This window comes from Medicago sativa, chromosome 2 (assembly GCF_051527215.1).
Source record: "Medicago sativa cultivar Bolivia chromosome 2, Bolivia_mono, whole genome shotgun sequence".
Classification (NCBI taxonomy): domain Eukaryota; kingdom Viridiplantae; phylum Streptophyta; class Magnoliopsida; order Fabales; family Fabaceae; genus Medicago; species Medicago sativa.
Genome location: NC_140750.1, coordinates 17,366,864 through 17,384,888, shown reverse-complemented (window position 1 = coordinate 17,384,888; position 18,025 = coordinate 17,366,864). Strand labels below are relative to the sequence as shown.

General features: G+C 32.0%; 1 protein-coding gene and 1 long non-coding RNA gene across 2 annotated transcripts; both read left to right on the top strand.

Annotated features, from left to right (window-relative positions):
- The first annotated feature begins 5,997 nt into the window (after positions 1 to 5,997).
- On the top strand, positions 5,998 to 6,985 carry LOC146945086 (uncharacterized). The gene is made up of 2 exons (XR_015026222.1): positions 5,998 to 6,359; positions 6,766 to 6,985. It is a non-coding gene; the product is annotated as an uncharacterized LOC146945086 (long non-coding RNA).
- Positions 6,986 to 11,274: 4,289 nt separating this feature from the next.
- Positions 11,275 to 13,110, top strand: LOC146945085 (berberine bridge enzyme-like 21). Its single transcript, XM_085743454.1, has one exon. The coding sequence runs from the start codon at positions 11,306 to 11,308 to the stop codon at positions 13,004 to 13,006; it is 1,701 nt and encodes a 566-aa protein (XP_085599580.1). The 5' UTR covers positions 11,275 to 11,305; the 3' UTR covers positions 13,007 to 13,110.
- Positions 13,111 to 18,025: the final 4,915 nt, after the last annotated feature.

Sequence of the window (18,025 nt, the reverse complement as noted above, 5' to 3'; positions counted from 1 at the left end):
TGAGGAGAGCACGTGACTTGTATACTAGGTTTGTGTATGCCACCATTGGTAAGAAACTGCAACCGAATACATTTTTTAGGAAATTATTTAAATAGATGAAAAATATATATAATTAAAAAAAAAAAAAAAACCTTCTACTGTTCTACACATAAATGTCGACACTGATTAATCAAATTCCAAAAATGTAGATGTCACACTCTTTTTTTTTTTTTTTAGATAATAGATGTCACACTAACTTTGCTTAATAAAGTTATTTTTTTTTAGGAAAAGTAAATCAATGGCAGAAAAGCAACCAAATTTTGTCAAGGTATATGCTGAGAAGATCCTTTCTCCACTTTCTTTTTCACCTACAAAAGCCACTATGAAAACCAAACATGTTTCCCTCACTTGAGCACCACTATTATTCTCTTCTTTTTTGTTCTCATCAGCAACTCCTGTATTTAAATATGCAGTAACACCTTTCTTTGTTTCTTTCTCAATTCCAGCCACAAATCACAACATGAGTCTCAAGCTCAGATCTCAACATTTGGATCAAAGATGGAAGCAGAGAAGCAAAGTTGAAGGCAAAATTGTGCTTCATGTTAGACCTAGCTACATGCTAGGTCATGGTTGAAAGAAACCCTCAAGATCTTAACCTATAAGGAAGGGCAACCAATGATCCTTTGGCAATTTATGTATCCTATATAAAGATCTTATCTCATATGTATACAATAAGCTACCACTTTGTGTAAGCAATCTTAGCAATTAGTGCACTTTGTTATTTTGTAGGTATATGTATGTATCATTTTTTTCTTTGAAAGAATATGTATATATATATATATATATATATATATATATATATATATATATATATATATGTACCGTTGATTGCTTTATATATGTTGAAATTTTCATCGATCAATGAAATGTTTCTACTTCTAATAAACATGTTTTTTGCTAGATCTTTTTTGTTGTGGTTATTTATGATGAAATATTCTTGCAAAATTGAGCTCTGATTTGCAGCTCATATAATATAATACTTTTCTAAATTTTTATATAGGGATTTGATAAATTTAGACCATGATGTTAAACTTAATATATGATATCTCTGGTAATTTTTACCGTATATCTGTATTACTATTGCAAAATCCACCAATGGATAAAAAACTAATATCACATAGATCATGTATATAAAATTTGACATTAATCTAGAATAATTTGATATGTTGAGATACATCAAACTTAACGTACGCACTTTTATTTAACGAGTTAATATTATTGTATTACTAACTCATAAAATGATTCTAGACTTTACTTAACTCACGATTGAACTCCAGATTATCAATGCTCCCTTCCCCTGAAAATCGATGGGTTAACATTAAAAAAATATTATAGCAAAAAATTGTTCCATCCAAGAATCAATCTCGGATTTTTTTCAAACGATTTATCATTTGATGGAATTTATTAAGCACCTAAGTCAATCACTTGTTTAAAGTTTCATAATATTAAGTCGACATAGATATACGGACATATAATTTACATTTAATAGCTTAAGAAAATATTTTCTTTCGATGTACGAAAAATTATAGCAATTAATTTAGCAGGGAAAATATTTCCTCTAAAAAATTAAAATGACAGGGAAAAGAGAGTTTGATAGTAGAAATCAAACTAACCTTTTATCTAATAGAGAAATCTGATTTTCAAACATTAAAACCCAGCAGACACTGTATTGCATACTGTCGGCATAATTTGTGATTTTTCTAATAATTCTCTACTCTTGATGCATGTTATCCTAATCCTCGTCAATTAGTTTAGTGGATGAAGCTCACATATTTTAAATTTAAATATGAAAAAGTGGGATGTCCGGGTTTGAACTTCAACCCTATATTTTATTCATTATCCCTACCAATTGAGATAGACTCACGGGACACTTCATGTATAAGTTATCATTCCAGCATATAGTATACTTCTTTAGCATCTTAAATCCTTATCACTGGACAACACATTTAAAGACAGCATAATTTAAATTACTCTAATTAATTAAGATTGTCTAAAACTCAAGTGTAAGGCAGTTTTAATTTAATTCACCCAAAAAAGAGTTAGTTTAAATTTATGTAAGGTAAGTTGTCCTTTGGATACACAACTTCTAGGCCAATTTAAAATTAGACATGTACCCAATAAAGAACTCATAACGTTTTAGAGTAAAAATATAGCCAGTTGAATTTGGCAAACATTACTTATTTAAATTTATACTCCCTCCGTTTCAAAATGAGTGTTGTTTTAAGTGTTTACACACATATTAAGAAATGCAATGATTAAAAGAAAGAGAATGATTATTTTACCAAATTATCCTTATTAACTATTGATTAGTTTTAAAAGTAATACGTTGGAAGTAGTGTGCAGAGTATTAAATGGAGGGTACAATTGAAAAGAAAAAGTTATTATTGCATTGGAAACTGAAAGTGACATTCATTTTGAAACAATTTTTTTTTGCTAAAGCGACACTCATTTTGAAACGGAGGGAGTATTATTTTGCGAGTTGTTCAAAACAAAAGTTGTGGTTAAAGATATGGGAAACAATTCAATCCAGTAACATAATAGTCCATGATTTTCAACCTTTGATTTAGGAATATTTTTTTGGCTAAAGCGACACTCATTTTGAAACGGAGGGAGTATTATTTTGCGAGTTGTTCAAAAGAAAAGTTGTGGTTAAAGATATGGGAAACAATTCAATCCAGTAACATAAGAGTCCATGATTTTCAACCTTTGATTTAGGAATTTGAAAGGAGGAAAAAAAGGAAAAGTGAGTTTAGGAGTGGAGATTTTTCCATTGGAAAAACATGAAGAGAAAAAAAACGAGACACTTCTTACCTTACATATATACACGTATTTTTGTAACAAAAAAAAAAAGATACAAGTTACCTAGGAGCATTTATAATGGGAGGTTCTTCTCCTAACAAATGGCATAAGAAAAATGGGTTCTTACATAGCTAAGTGATTTTATAGACACTCACCAATCACTTTGGGGTTCCACATGCACCGAAGTGCATTATATTTTCAATTATTATTCTAATTTAATATTAAAAAATTAATTATTGATGAAATGTAATGATATAGTGTTACTGATTGGATCATTTAATAAATTTTTATGAAAGTGAGATTGAGTGTGAGTTGACGGTGATAGTTGATTAGTTGTGTCCTGTATATTGTAATGTCTTGTTGAAAGTCTAGAAAGGATATGTTATCAAAGTGAGTTCTAACATGCTCACTCTACTTTTTCTGAATTCCGGATGAGTCTTCATTCTTCCTTTAAGGATTCCTCTGATCCTCAAGGAGAAGTTGACAATAGCTCCAATGCTGATTTTGTCAAGCGCTAATAAATTTTTTGTGGTTTATTCTATAAGCAAGGTTTAGGAGGTGTGTTGATGCAAGATGGGAAGATAGTTACCCATATTTTGGGATTTGATGCCGACACTATTTGTAATTGTGTTTCATTACAGTGACATTTAGGGTTTACATTCTTAATTTGTACTACTATTTGTACTACCATTTGTACTACTATGATTGTTTATATCTACCGTTTATGTTTTGTGAATTCTTAATTGCAAACGTTTTTAATTAGACCATATCTTTTTCTATAATTTATATTTTTAATGATAAAGGTGTCACACCCCACCTTTACATCAAAACTTCCTACTATTGCCTACAAGGTTTTCTCAGCCTTCTACATTTTATCAAATCACACATCATATCCTACTTAAATGAATGAACGCGTATATGAAATTAATTAAGACATCGTCGTCGTCAACACTATTTAGTTTTAACTTAGCTCATATATACTCTTTCAAAAAACAAACTTAGCTCATATATACGACTAAGAACAATACAATAGTTTTTTTTTTTTTTTTTGACAAAGAACAATACAATAGTTAAAATCATCATAAACTATAATTCTATAGTAATTAATTATATATTAATAACTAAGTTTTATAATTACCCAATTAATCTTAAATATTACATGCAACAACTCATAATTTTTCATATTATCAATTTGATGCAAAATAATGTAATCCACTCAATTCCATAAGTTCTACAATTAAACTATGTTTTTGTGATAATTTTAGTAACATTACTCAACCAGTTATTTGATATTAATCAATTAGGCATGTTTTTATAAACTAATCGATTAGACCCTTAATGATGATCGATTAGCCAATTATGCATATTTAGCAAATGAATCTTATACAAACCATAATTTTATTTTATTTTAGGCTTAATTACACTTTTGGTCCCCGTGTTTTGACCTACTCGCGAAATTGGTCATGCCCTTTTAAAACAGACAAAATTGTCTTTCAATTATCATTTTTTTTGCATTTTTCGTCCTACCCCCCATTTTATCCTTCAAAAACGCTGATGTGTCCAGTTTTTTGATGATGTGGCCAAAATAGCTCTTATGTGTCAATTCCAACTTGGAAAATTATTTTAAAATGTCATAAACTTTAGTTTTTAAAATTTGGAAAAACAATTTAACATTTTAGAAATTATAAATAAAAGAAATAAAAATGAAATTACATTTAGTTCCCAAATCCTAATTCCATAAGAACCCTAATTCCCAAATCCTTTCCATCTTCAATTCCTTCCATCTAGTTCTTCTTATTTTGTTGTTGTCTTCTTCCCCATCTAATTCTTCTATCTTCTCAATTCACAAACAAAGAAATAAAGAATACTATGTGCTGGTTTTATGTTGGTTGCCGATTTGATTTTAACAAGTCGTAGTAACAGTGTTGTACTTGTTGTGCTGTGTTCCCACTTCATTCTCGTTCTCAAGTCCTGTCCCTCACAACCCTTTTCCTTTTATTTTATTTTTCTTTTTTGGTTTATTCACAGTATAATATTTAAATGGAGAAAGAAGAATCTTCAAATTTTCCTTTTATTTTATTCTTTGGAAATGATTTTGAAGATGATGAGAAGGTTTTTTTTAGGATTTTTGCAAACCCAAATGGTTGAGGCGTGAAAATGTCCTGGTGTGTTGTTGTTGATGATGTTGAGGAGTTTTTTAAGGATTTTAGCAAACCCAGATTAATGGATACAATTTGGCTTAAACCCATAAATTTTATTATTGTCATTAGTTAGATCTAATTAGATAGAGATGATGGTGAAAAGCATGTTGTTGAGGTTAATGAGGTTGAAGATAGTGATGAAGAAGAAGAAGAAGATGGTGTTGATGATGATGATGAGAAGTAGGAATATTGTATCTCTCAAAAAAGTAGGAATATTGTAATTTAGAGTTTTCAAAAAAAGGAATATTGCAATTTAGTTTTATTTATTTTTAACAAATTAATTTAATTAAATTTTAATTTTTAAATATTTATTTATTTATTTGATGATGTGGAAATTGATTTTTCCACATGTCTTTTGCCACATCTTCACTTTTCTTGCCAACTCATTAAAAAATGTGACACATCAGCGTTTTTGGAGGCCAAATAGAGGGTAAGGACTAAAAGTGCAAAAAAAATGATAATTGAAGGACAATTTTGTTCTGTTTTAAAAGGGCAAGACCAATTTCGCAAGTAGGCCAAAACACGGGGACCAAAAGTGTAATTAAACCTTTATTTTATAAGAAAAAGATATCAATAATAGGAGTACAAAGGGTACTTCAACCCATAGACACTTATGAAGATGCCAATCTAACATTCAAATAGATTATTAAACCAATCTGAATAATGCAAACATGAATTCTTTTCATTTCTCCAATATAAACCAATCTCGTGATAGTATTTTTTTTTTTTTTGTTATGGTCGTGATAATATCTTTATATGTGCAATAATTCCATCACATTGGCACGGTTAATTCTCCTTGAAACACCACATGGTTTCTAGCTAACCATAATGCCCAAACTTATCATCAGGGGCGGAGCTACATAGTAGTGAGGGGGTTCAACTGAACCCCCTGAACTTAATAAAATTACACCAGTACTTCAATATTATTTGTACTTTGAACCCCCTGGAAATAATTTTTTGCACCTTGACCCAAAGGGATGACCCAAGATAGTCTAACACTCAAACCTCAGACTCATTTTCTTAAAAATTCCTCTCTCTAACCTTCTCTCTACACTACACACTCTCATCTCCTTTCTTCATTCCTTGCGTTCTCAATCCCGCCGCCGGAAAACCACCGCGCACCACCACTAACAGACCACCGCGCAGCGCATCTCCTTTCCTCTTTGTCTCTCTCTCTCTCTCGCACTATTTTCGTGTAGCTTCTCAACTACGAAGACGGCAATCGCCCACCGCGCGCGCACCACCAACAGACTGTGGCTTCTTCCACCACGTCACTACCTTTCTCCGACCTCCAATAACATATACACAGCAACACAACAGGTAATGATTCTGAAAATTGGTGATTTGGGAATTTTGAAATTTTAGGGTTTCTAATTTGGGGTTTTTTTTTATATTCTAAAATTGGGACTTGTTGTTACTGCTTGCTTGCTGATTGATTGTTTATTTGATTTGTTTAGTTGCTTAAAATTGTGAATATTGTATACTGTATAATTTGTGTATACTGCTAGTCTGCTATCAGTTGTATAGATTGTTGTTTTGAACAGGCATTTTTGAACAAGCAGCTTGTGTATATGCATTTTTCATGGAACAGAACGTATCAGAATAAAAACAATTCTATCAGTTGTATAGATTGTTGTTTTGAATGTTGTTTCATGGAACAAATGTATCAGAATAGAAACAAAGTTACTGTTATCAGTTGTGTAAATTGTTGTTTTGAATGTTGTAGGAGTTTATGGAGAAACTTTTTAAGAGGAGATTACCATCAATTGAGCAAGGATCTAGCTCTCAACGACAAAGACAACATGTTCCATGTAATTTGGAAGAGTTGCCATCCGATCCTGGAAAGCGGCCGATGTAGAGTATGCATATGAAGTATTTTGACTACAAGGTACACTGATGCAATGTAATTTTTTGAATATATATTATTATAATTATTAGTAATTAAATATATTATTATAATTATTAGTAGTTAAATATATTATTATAATTATTAGTAATTAAAGTTCGCAAAAATGAACCCCCTGGTCCAGGTTCCTGGCAACGCCACTGCTTATCACGCCATATAACCAACCCAATTAAGAATGTAAGACAACACTTTATGTGAAAAGGGAGAAGAAAAGAATCGTGGCTGCAATATTTCGCATCCCAAAAGGAAAAAACGCAACTCATACCAAATTAATAGGGATTATTATTCGTTGGAATAAAGCTACAAGTGTTGGTAATCTATCATGAAATAATCTCCAAACACAAATTCATCTTGCGGGATTGAGCTCTCTCATAACCAATAAGAGGTCTTATAATTTGCATTAGAAAGTATCATTTGAGTACTACAAGCAGGGAAAAATATCCCATGCAAACAGTGGCTTATGCCAACATCACACCCACTTCCAAGTCTTTCCGTGCCACATTACAACAATTATCCTTTCTAGTGACAATTGAAAATTGTTGCCAAAATTATGGCAAAACGTTTCCTAAAGAATAGGGGACATTACCACCACCCCATTAACACAATAGTACACACATTATCGGTGGAAATTGAGAACAATCATGTGTAAAATCTTATAAAACCATAAAACCTAACGAAGTATTCATCCAAAATTGAATGTTCGATCAATTGCCAAGATATAAGATAAGTTGTGAAAAATCAATCGTTGTTGAATTTCCGCTAGCAAAAGATCTCAAAACCCTCTACCAAATTGAGTCATGATTGGTACTAATTGATCAACAAAAAACTAGCAAAAGATCTCAATCGTTCTTGATAATTGTTTCATAAACAAAGACATCCACTAAATTTCCATCTGTATGTATAAAAAAGGCACGCACTACATCATTTGTTGTCTCTGGCAAAACTTTTTGAGGTAACATGTAAAAATTAGGACCTGAAATTTTCTAAGGCAACGCTTTATGGTTGTCGCCAAAAAACATTCCCTGAAAGACTTATGGGGACGTTTTTGGAGTGTTACTCTCTTATCTCTTTGACAACAATTGTTAATTGTCATGTTAGATACGTCTGGGGACATTTTTAATGGATCATTATATTATTTCTTGGGCAATATTTGATAATTGTCCCCTTAAATACTTTTGGGAACAATTTTTGAAGTGACAAACCTTAAGTAAGAAATTTGATCTCATCATAGAGCATTTTCAAATAATCTTGTTATTTAACTAAATTCCTATTTTATGATTGATTGTCATGGATCTCGGTATGACTATGAGCCAAAGATTCAAATACTTGTTTAACTATTTTATGATTTCAGGTGTTGGCAAGGTCTCCTACAATACTATCCTGAGACTCAAGTGTGCAACCCGACATTCCTAACTTATCTCCAAATATGCATTAGTGTAAACTTTTCATCAATTGTCCCTCTTCTCATACGACTCTAGTGTAATAATACATCCATTGTAGTTATATTCTTTGCAATTGATGAGAATTCGTTATAATCGAAAGTTAAGTTTTAGGAGGAAGTAAGTAGCCATTATAATTGAGTGAGTTTAAGATATTGGAATGATTAATAATGTGATAATTAATGATTATTTTATCGAATTCTTGCACTCCTTGTAAAGTTGGATCTATGGTGGTTCAATAAAAAATGTATTGCTACAACTTTGACAAGTTTTATTTTCGTTCTAAATTGTGAAATATGGTTGTGGGGAAAGCAACTACAACTGAAGTTTTTGTTTTAAAAAAGTAAGCTACTTCTATGGTTCAAAAAAGTTGTGAATAACCCTGTGTGTACTCTTTGGTTTAAAAACATCGTCTCAGGTGCACACGGAAAAACGTCTGCTATAATGGTAGTTTAGGCGACGTTTTGAAAAAGTGTGTGCCTAGAGAGTGATAAAAAGTGTCACCTTAGACAATAGACTACACTCGCACAGGAGACAGCTGAAAAATTGTCTCCTATGCTTTTAGGCAACGTTGTTTTCCTAGTTTTGGCAATGATTTTCAATTGTTCCCGAAAAGGATAAATTTTGTAGTGACGCCTCTTGATCAACAATGTACCTTTGTACAATTTAAGCATCATAGAATTAATAAACAATCCAACATTTTACCCCTTAACCTCCTTGACTTTTTGGGCTACAAATTCTCTCCTAACTAATCTAGAAAGTCTTTTTTTTTTCCTCTGATTAACTTAAACCACATGAATCTCTTTTGGATACTAAAAATTTCACCTAGCACCTTCTTTGCCATCTTAAATATTGCATTAAGTATAATGGAAAACTCGATAAAGAAGGGTTGATTAGAGTTAACCTGCCACCAATTAAGATGTGTTTACATTTTTGCGTTAGTGTCAATTTCTTTGGGTTAGTTTGGTTTCTTCAACAAAATAGAAGAAGATATGTTTACTTTTTCATGCTCACAATTTTCTCTTCTTTAGTTCAATTATTGGATTTCGTGTTGTTCTCCTACTTAGTTTAACACTTACGAGTCCTCCCCAAAAATTTGAACGGGTGCTTCTAATTGAGCATGCCATTAAATTTTATGACATTTCCACAAACTTGTCTTGCAAGTTAAATTAATACACATAATACAACTCGTAATGTAATTTACTTTCAAACCTTGGAAAATAAATATCTAAGCCTAAAGATACTTTGATAGAGAAATATGGTGTCATCGGTAGATTATTTTTTTTATTTTTTGGATAACTCATCAACAAATTGTTACAAAGAGGAGGGTAAAGAATCTGATTCTTTATAACCTATAAATTCTTCAATAGAAATATATTTCTCAACCATTCTCGAAAATCCCTACAACAGCTAGAAAACAAAATTATAATGATGCAAGCGGGTTGCCTAGCCTTCTTTCCAAAGTTGTGAAAGACAAGGAACGAAGATCAACGAAGATTTGTAAGGCTTTGAAGCCATTTCAAGTTGGGAAAATTATGTCCCTAGTCCCAAGAACATGTCGAAGAAGGAAAACACTAGAAGAAAAGAGAAAAAAATGTAATTTTTGCCCCTAGACACTGAGCCATACACCTCACGCATAGCTACGAGAGAAAATGCTCTCGTGTTTTTACCACATGCCCCATATCGCTGGGCTAGAAAAAAATCAATTAACTGCTGATTTTCACATGCGGGTTGGAGGAAAAATCTCTGAATTCTAATACAAACCCAATTAAAACTATGCCTATATAAGGAGCTCTTTGCACACCTTTATATTCATCCAAAGCTTGACAGTTCAAGGCAAAGGCAAGCTATCAAAGCATCAAAGAGGAGTCTCAAACCTCCTCCAATTTGTTCTTAGAGCATGTTTTGTTTTTCTTATTTGGTTATGTATTTGTTATCATGAGTAACTAACTACCTTTTGATTAGGGTAAGTCAATGGTTTGCATAACTTAATTTATGTCTGGTATGAAGCAATCTAATATCTGGTGGGAGGAATATCTTCATCCTACATGATTAACCATCGTTTATACAATCTTTAGGTCATAATTAGTAGGTACCTTGCATTAACCCAACAAAGATTAGAGGGGATTCGAAGAATCTTAATCACTGATTTACTTATCAACGCAATCAAACAACTCTTGAAAATTGCACCAATTTATTGTTTTTCATTATAAGTTTAGGAAATTGCTAAGTGGAAAACAACAACCCTTTGTAGAAATGACACACTTACTTCTATACTATTTGAATGGTTTGATGTACTTGCCAAATTTATCCTCATTGATCTTTCAATGTTTTATCCTTCAAGTGTAAAACATTATCAATCTAGCTTTACATCAAGATGGTATGGATCTTTCAAAATCAGCAATGTGTTCCTATTCAAATTTGTAAAATGTCGTAGTGAAGCTACCAACAGTTGATAATCTAGAGTTGTGGCTTTAGGGAAAGGAGAAAATTTCATTGATGAGGAAGACAAGTTGTATCTTAATTCCACCTTGAGTCTTGAGAGAGAAGAAAGGTCAAACCAAAGACCCTAAACAAACAATGTGTGAGAGGCAACCCACAATATTTTCATGCTAATAAACTTTGTTTAGTAGGATTTAGAAGTCAAAATGAAGCTAGAAATCACAAGAAAGGTTGAAGAAAGAAATCGAAAACACCACCACCTAAAAGTAACCTCCACCACCAATAATGGGGTGTTACGGTTGTAATGCCCTCAAGTATGTCATAACCTTCTCATAAACCTAAAAATTCCACCTACAAGATTTTTAAATGCAAAAAACATGGTTAAAAATAGTAGCCACAAGATTTTGTCTACACGACCCCACATACAAGTTGAACCATTGTCTGCACATTAACTCCCAAGATAATAACACAGTGCCCTCATGCCTCAATCCTTCTCTATAAAACCACACAAATCCTCCACCATTTTTCATCATAGTTACATAAACATGACAAAATCGAAACCATTTTCCCTACTCTTTTTCTTTTCTTTAACTTTTTTTCTTCTTACTCTCTTCTCTTCATCCTTGGCTGCAAGAACAAAAACAGATTCTTTGTACACCACATTCCTTCACTGTCTCGCACAAAGCACAAAAGATCCTTCAATCTCCAACATTGTTTTCTCCCAAACAAACCCTTCATTTTCCACTGTCCTAAAAAACTACATCCGTAACGCACGTTTCAACACATCCTCAACGCCAAAACCATTAATCATAGTAACTCCAAAACAACCCTCACATGTTCAATCCACTGTTATATGTGCCAAACAAGTCAACATTCAAATCAAAATCAGAAGTGGTGGACATGATTACGAGGGTATTTCATACATCTCAAACCAACCCTTTATCATCCTTGACATGTTTAATCTAAGAACAATCAATGTTGATATAAAAAATGAAGTTGCTTATATTCAAGCTGGTGCTACACTTGGTGAAGTTTACTACAGAATTTCTGAAAAGAGTAAAGTTCATGGATTTCCTGCTGGTGTGTGTCCAACTGTCGGTGTTGGTGGTCACGTCAGTGGTGGAGGGTATGGTGCAATGTTGAGAAAATATGGTTTATCTGTTGATAATGTTATTGATGCTGAGATTGTTGATGTTAAGGGTAGGCTTTTGAATAGAAAATCGATGGGTGAAGATCTTTTTTGGGCTATACGAGGTGGTGGTGGTGCTAGTTTCGGTGTTGTTCTGTCTTATACTGTTAAATTAGTAGCGGTTCCTGAAACCGTTACTGTTTTTCGAATTGAGAAAACTTTGGAACAGAATGCTACTGATCTTGTTGTTCAATGGCAACAAGTTGCTCCAACTACTGATAATAGGATTTTCATGAGGCTTCTTTTGCAGCCTAAATCTTCTACAGTTGTCAAAGGAACAAAAACTATTAGAGCTTCTGTTGTTGCTTTGTTTCTAGGCCGCGCTGACGAGGTAGTAAAGATTTTAGGGAAAGAATTTCCACGTTTAGGTTTGAAGAAAAAGGATTGTATTGAATTGAGTTGGATTAATTCTGTTCTATGGTATAACGATGAATTGAGTCTTAAAAATGGCGAGAAACCGGAGAAACTTTTGGATAGGAATGTTAATTCGGCTGGTTTAGGTAAGAGAAAATCTGATTATGTTCAGAAACCTATTTCAAAAGAAGGGTTGGAAGGGATATGGAAAAAGATGATTGAGTTAGGAAAAATTGGATTTGTTTTCAACCCTTATGGTGGAAAAATGGCTGAGATTTCGGCCGATGCAACGCCATTTCCTCACCGTGCCGGAAATTTGTTCAAAATTCAATATTCAGTGAACTGGAATGATCCATCACCTAATGCAACAGTTGGTTTTTTGAATCAAGCTAAGGTACTTCATAGTTACATGACACCCTTTGTGTCAAAGAATCCTAGAAGTGCTTATATAAACTATAGAGACCTTGATATTGGGATTAATAGTTTTGGTAAGAATAGTTATCAAGAAGGTAAAGTTTATGGTACTATGTACTTTAATAATAATTTCGATAGGTTGGTTAAGATTAAGAATGCTGTTGATCCTGGTAACTTTTTCAGGAATGAACAAAGTATTCCTATTCTTCCAAGAAAAGCTTAGATTAGAGAATCAATCAATTGTAAAGCATATTTTGCTTACTGTAAGGTGTTTAGTATTTTGATTCCTAAATAAATACGATTGGCCTTTATTAGGTTCTTAATTTATTTTTTATTGACTTTATTTTTCATTACTGCATTGAATTTGAAAATGTTATATACATAAGGAATCAGTCTTAAATTTGAAATATTTAGGATCTGGATCCTCTCCTACGCTACTATTTCATGTAATCATCTCTTTTGTGTTATGGCTAGAATTTGGATTAATCCAAAAACTAAGAGACATAAATGGAGAAGAAAAAAAACAGAAACCAAATGACAATCCGAACAAAAATATTTAGAAAGCATTAGGAAGAAATCTCTCTACTCTCACCCATGACCGTTATCCATCTCACGACAATGCATGACGTCGATGACATGGATTTCGAATGGGGGAGTATCGTGTCATGGTGGAGAATCCACTATGCAAAACTTTTCTTTCTCTTCTCTGCTTCATCACCATTATTGCTTCTTTAGCTACACGGATAAATTGCCCCATAATTGAATCATAAGTTGCTACTTTAGAAAAAATTGGATCGTATTTATAGCATTGAGCAGCATTGAGCAAATCATGTTATGGTAACTTCTTCATTTTTATTATAGATATGTTTGATTCAAGGTTATCAAAAATATTTCAGGAAAAGTCTCATGTTTGGCATAAATTTATAAAAAAAATATTCCTATATATTATTTGGTCCGGGGAATAAAATTTGCACATGCAATCTATATTCCCGTGTTTAAAAGGTGAGAAACTATTTCCGTGAAAATAGATTGCAATCTATCTTTTTTCTTAGGGGTGCACATGTGTATTGTTTGAGACGTTAAATAAATTTTAGAATACATTGATTTTTCTACAATATTTTTTCATTCCATTTGCGGCCAATTCTTGTAATTTTTTTTAGGGAGCCAATTCGTATAGATACTTACCGGATAAAATAAACAATAATATGATTTTGTGTCATATGATAATCTGGTGGTATTAGCTTAAGACCTGAAATGTGCTCTTCCTCAAAGTTTTGGGTTCAACCCAATGCAATTTAGGTGGGTTAATTAATTGCCTCAGTTAAATTGAAATAGAGAATTGTTCAGAGATTCTTCTAAAGTGAGAGTACACACCAAATTAGAAAGAGAGAAAGGAAGAAGTGTGTGTGTCACTGTCAGAGTATGAACCTTACTCCTTAGCACATGTGATGTTGGTTTAAAATGGAATGAGATCCCTACTTGTGCATAATAGTGCAACAGTGCTGTGCGTGAGTATTTAGAGCCGCACAAACAGAAAAGCGGAAACAGAGTGCAACACAAGAGAAGAGGAATAGTAAGTGATTTTTAGTGAACTTTTTTTTAGGCTGTGTTTTGGTCCCCTATTTTCATCATATTTGTTTTCCTATTTTAAAATTTGATAATTTTGGTCCCTTTATTAATATTTTATCTAAAATATTGTGATATGATATGTCGTAAATGAAGGTTTCAAGGGAATGTATCTAAAATATTGTGATATGATATGTTTTAAATGAAAGTTTCGAGAGAATGTTGTTACAATTTAATCAATGTTGATCTTTTTCCATCTTCAAACCATATTCTATGACATTTAAAATTGATTACATCACATTTTTATAGTTCAAAAATATGATGTAGGGACATAAACTATCAATTTTAAAATAGGAGGACCAATTCTGCAAAAAAAGTGAAAATAAGAGGACCAAAACTATGATTAAGCTTTTTTTATGAACTAGGTCCACTGATTTTTATTCTTGCACATTAAAAATGTGTTTTTCACATTGTTCTATATATAGCTTTTTTCTCCTTTGATCATTACTATTGTTGGTATTAGTTACGCTTGACAGTTTTTCTGTTTAGGTTCCACGACAAATAGAAAATTTAACGAGCTCCGAATATTGTGCTGCATGAAAGGTTTCAAAGTGAATTCATGAAAGTAAATTCGTCTCAAAATGAATTATAACTTTTATAAGTATCCATTTCCAGGTTAAATGCCACCTTATTTGATACTCCTTGCATCTTATCAATTCACTGTATATGATATTATTTTATTAAGTTTTGAATATTGCAAATACTTGGACTGTCTTCAATCTTCTTACTTATAGAGTAAAGAAAAACAAGACTTGATAGTAGAGAGGCAAACATTGTGGTGCAAAAGCCTATAATATTGGTGAAGAGTGAACATGACTACACGGGAGAGGATCCAGATGCAAATATATGTAGTATGCATGCGTGATAGGTGGGGTCGTGGAGTTTGTGTGTCTTCACCAAATCTTGTGGCTATTATTTAAACCATCTATTTTTGTCATTAATTAAATTCTTCTCATGATGTCGTGCAATGAACTTTAAAATTCCATTTGTTGTTGTCGTTTGTACTTGCCTCTCATTGAGTGATATATACACTACCACCCAGCTATCCCAACATGAAAAAGAGAGTCATATTTTTAGTATAATTCTTAGTAAATATTGGTGTTTTTTTTATTATAAAAAGAGCAATATTTTTTAGTAAAATACACTTATTAAGTTTGAGGATTATTTTTATTAATTAAAGTAGTGAATACACTTGGATATGAACCTAGTAGTCTATGATTGAGGGAATGGATTCTCTTAAGCATAATTCTCTTCCATTTTCTCAATTGTTACATCTCAATTACACATTCAATAACCTATTTTCTTTATACCATTCCATTATGATTGAGGCATTCTTGGTGGTGGTGTAAAGATGAGATAATTTTCTACAAATTCATGTTTGATAAAAAAATTCAAATTCTAACTTCAACAAGGCCAAAAGTCAATTATATGGGAAGTCAAAAATCATAGATGATACTCTTGCATTACATTGATTCCGATTGGCTATTTGACTGAAACGAGAACCAAATGAAAAGAAAGAGATAAAGCTATTACCAAAAACTAAAAATAAGAGTAAGATATAAAGTTACAAAGAATGGAAATGAGTAACATTCAAACACTTAAACTAAATACTACCGATGACATACCAAAAGAACAAAATCATTTAAGATCCTAAATCTAAAGTATGGAATTGAGGGTGTTACAATGACTCATCGTTTGACGCATATGGACAAAGAAGGTAATGTTTGTTCGTAAAAAAAATAAGGGAAATGTTAACTTGTGCCCTTAAGGCACAAGTTTAGAAGGCAAATGTAGAAATAATATATTGAAATGCATGCATTAAATTTAATCTTTAATGTTTTAATGAGTTGAATGCACAAAATTTAAGGGAATATTTCTTTTTTGGGATTTCTTAACATGTGCCCTAAGGGCACAAGTTAACACTACCCAAAAAATAAGAGAAATGATAATAAGCGTTTTAAAAGTGTTTTAAGAACATTATTTAAGGAGTATATAAAAAAATGTCATAAAAATACTAATCAAACATTTATCATTGTCATAATTGCACAATAAGACTTATAATGGGATTTTCTTTCAAAAAAAGACTTATAATGGGATTTACATTTAAATTTTTTAAAGTGAAATATTGGGATTTGAATTCGGAACCTCAAAAATTAAGATATGTCTTTTTATCATTAGAACATAGATTTTGATATTTCTATTGTTTACAAGAGAAAAATAATAAATCACACAACGAAAAGGAGAATTTTAAAAAAAAAATTAAATATTGTCAATATCAAAAGAAGAACAATTATAATGGACTAACTATAAATGAGAATAGTTATAATAAAGTAGCTAAACTTTCTTTATCAAAAAAAAAAAAGTAGCTAAACTTTTTTTGCACATCGATATTTTAATTTGTTTGTTTTAAATGTATCTCTAAAGAAGTCGTTGTACATACAATTCATACACGAGATAAATGTTTCTTTGTCAATAATTGATTATTTTTTGTATATCTTTTAATTAAAAGTAAGGATATTGAATAATTGAATAAATACTACATAATTGAGTAACTAACTTATAACTACTTTTAACTAACTCTCGAAACTATTTATAACCAACCAACTAATTCTAACTATCTCAACTATGACCTACTTATGATCTAGGTGTTGGGTTCATAATGGGTGATTGGGGGATCGTCCATATTGGATCAAGAACAATCATTCAAGTAAATTAACATCACATTTTAACTCAAAACCTTTAGATATTGAGTTTATGGGATTCTTAAATTATATCACTACCACAATTTTGAGTTTTATCAGCACCAATTTCATAGCTCATTTAGACAAAAGCGCTATAGAAAATTAGTACAAATGCCTATTATAGTGTAAACTGTATAATATCACTTTTTCAAAAGTTCTTACAAACTAAAAAAAAATGGAAGGGTGTGATGGCACTTTAGGTTTAAACTCTATAGTAGGCTATGTATGTTACTGCTTTATTTAAAACGTTACTAAAAACTTTGGCTAAAATAAAAAAATCTGATACCTTTTTCAGCTAATGTGAGACTTCTACTAAACTCACACTTGCCAGAACAATTCCCCCCATCAAGAGTGATTCGTGCGTTCATCTGGGTATATATGATGACGGGAAATCATATAGGGTTTTTTGTTCCTTTTTAAAGTCATTCTAGAGTCAAAGTAGCAAGTTTGATTGTCTTTTAGTTGAGTTTTGTAGAGGAATCAGAAAGAAAAAAAAAAATCATGAAAGGGCAAACATTGGGAAATCACCTTGAAACCATGGAAATCCTTCCATACCAAACAACTTTGTTACCGTACTATGTTTTTTAACAAGTTTATCATGATGGATTCTTGGGGTGTAGTTGTTATGGGCGTTTTAGTGAGAAGAAAGGGAGCAAGGAATGAAAAAAAATAGTCTGGCCAAGCCTCGGCCTCACTCGTAAAAATCACTATGAGATGCGGGTCGCCGTCTTAGAAGGGAATTAGCCATGTTCAGTCTTCCATCAACATGTCACTCACTTTGAGCAACACGTCGTGATATCAGAAGGAAATACAAGATGTCTGCTCTCGCCGCAACTTGCATTGCGACATGAAAACATCGCATCGCGGGCCAATCT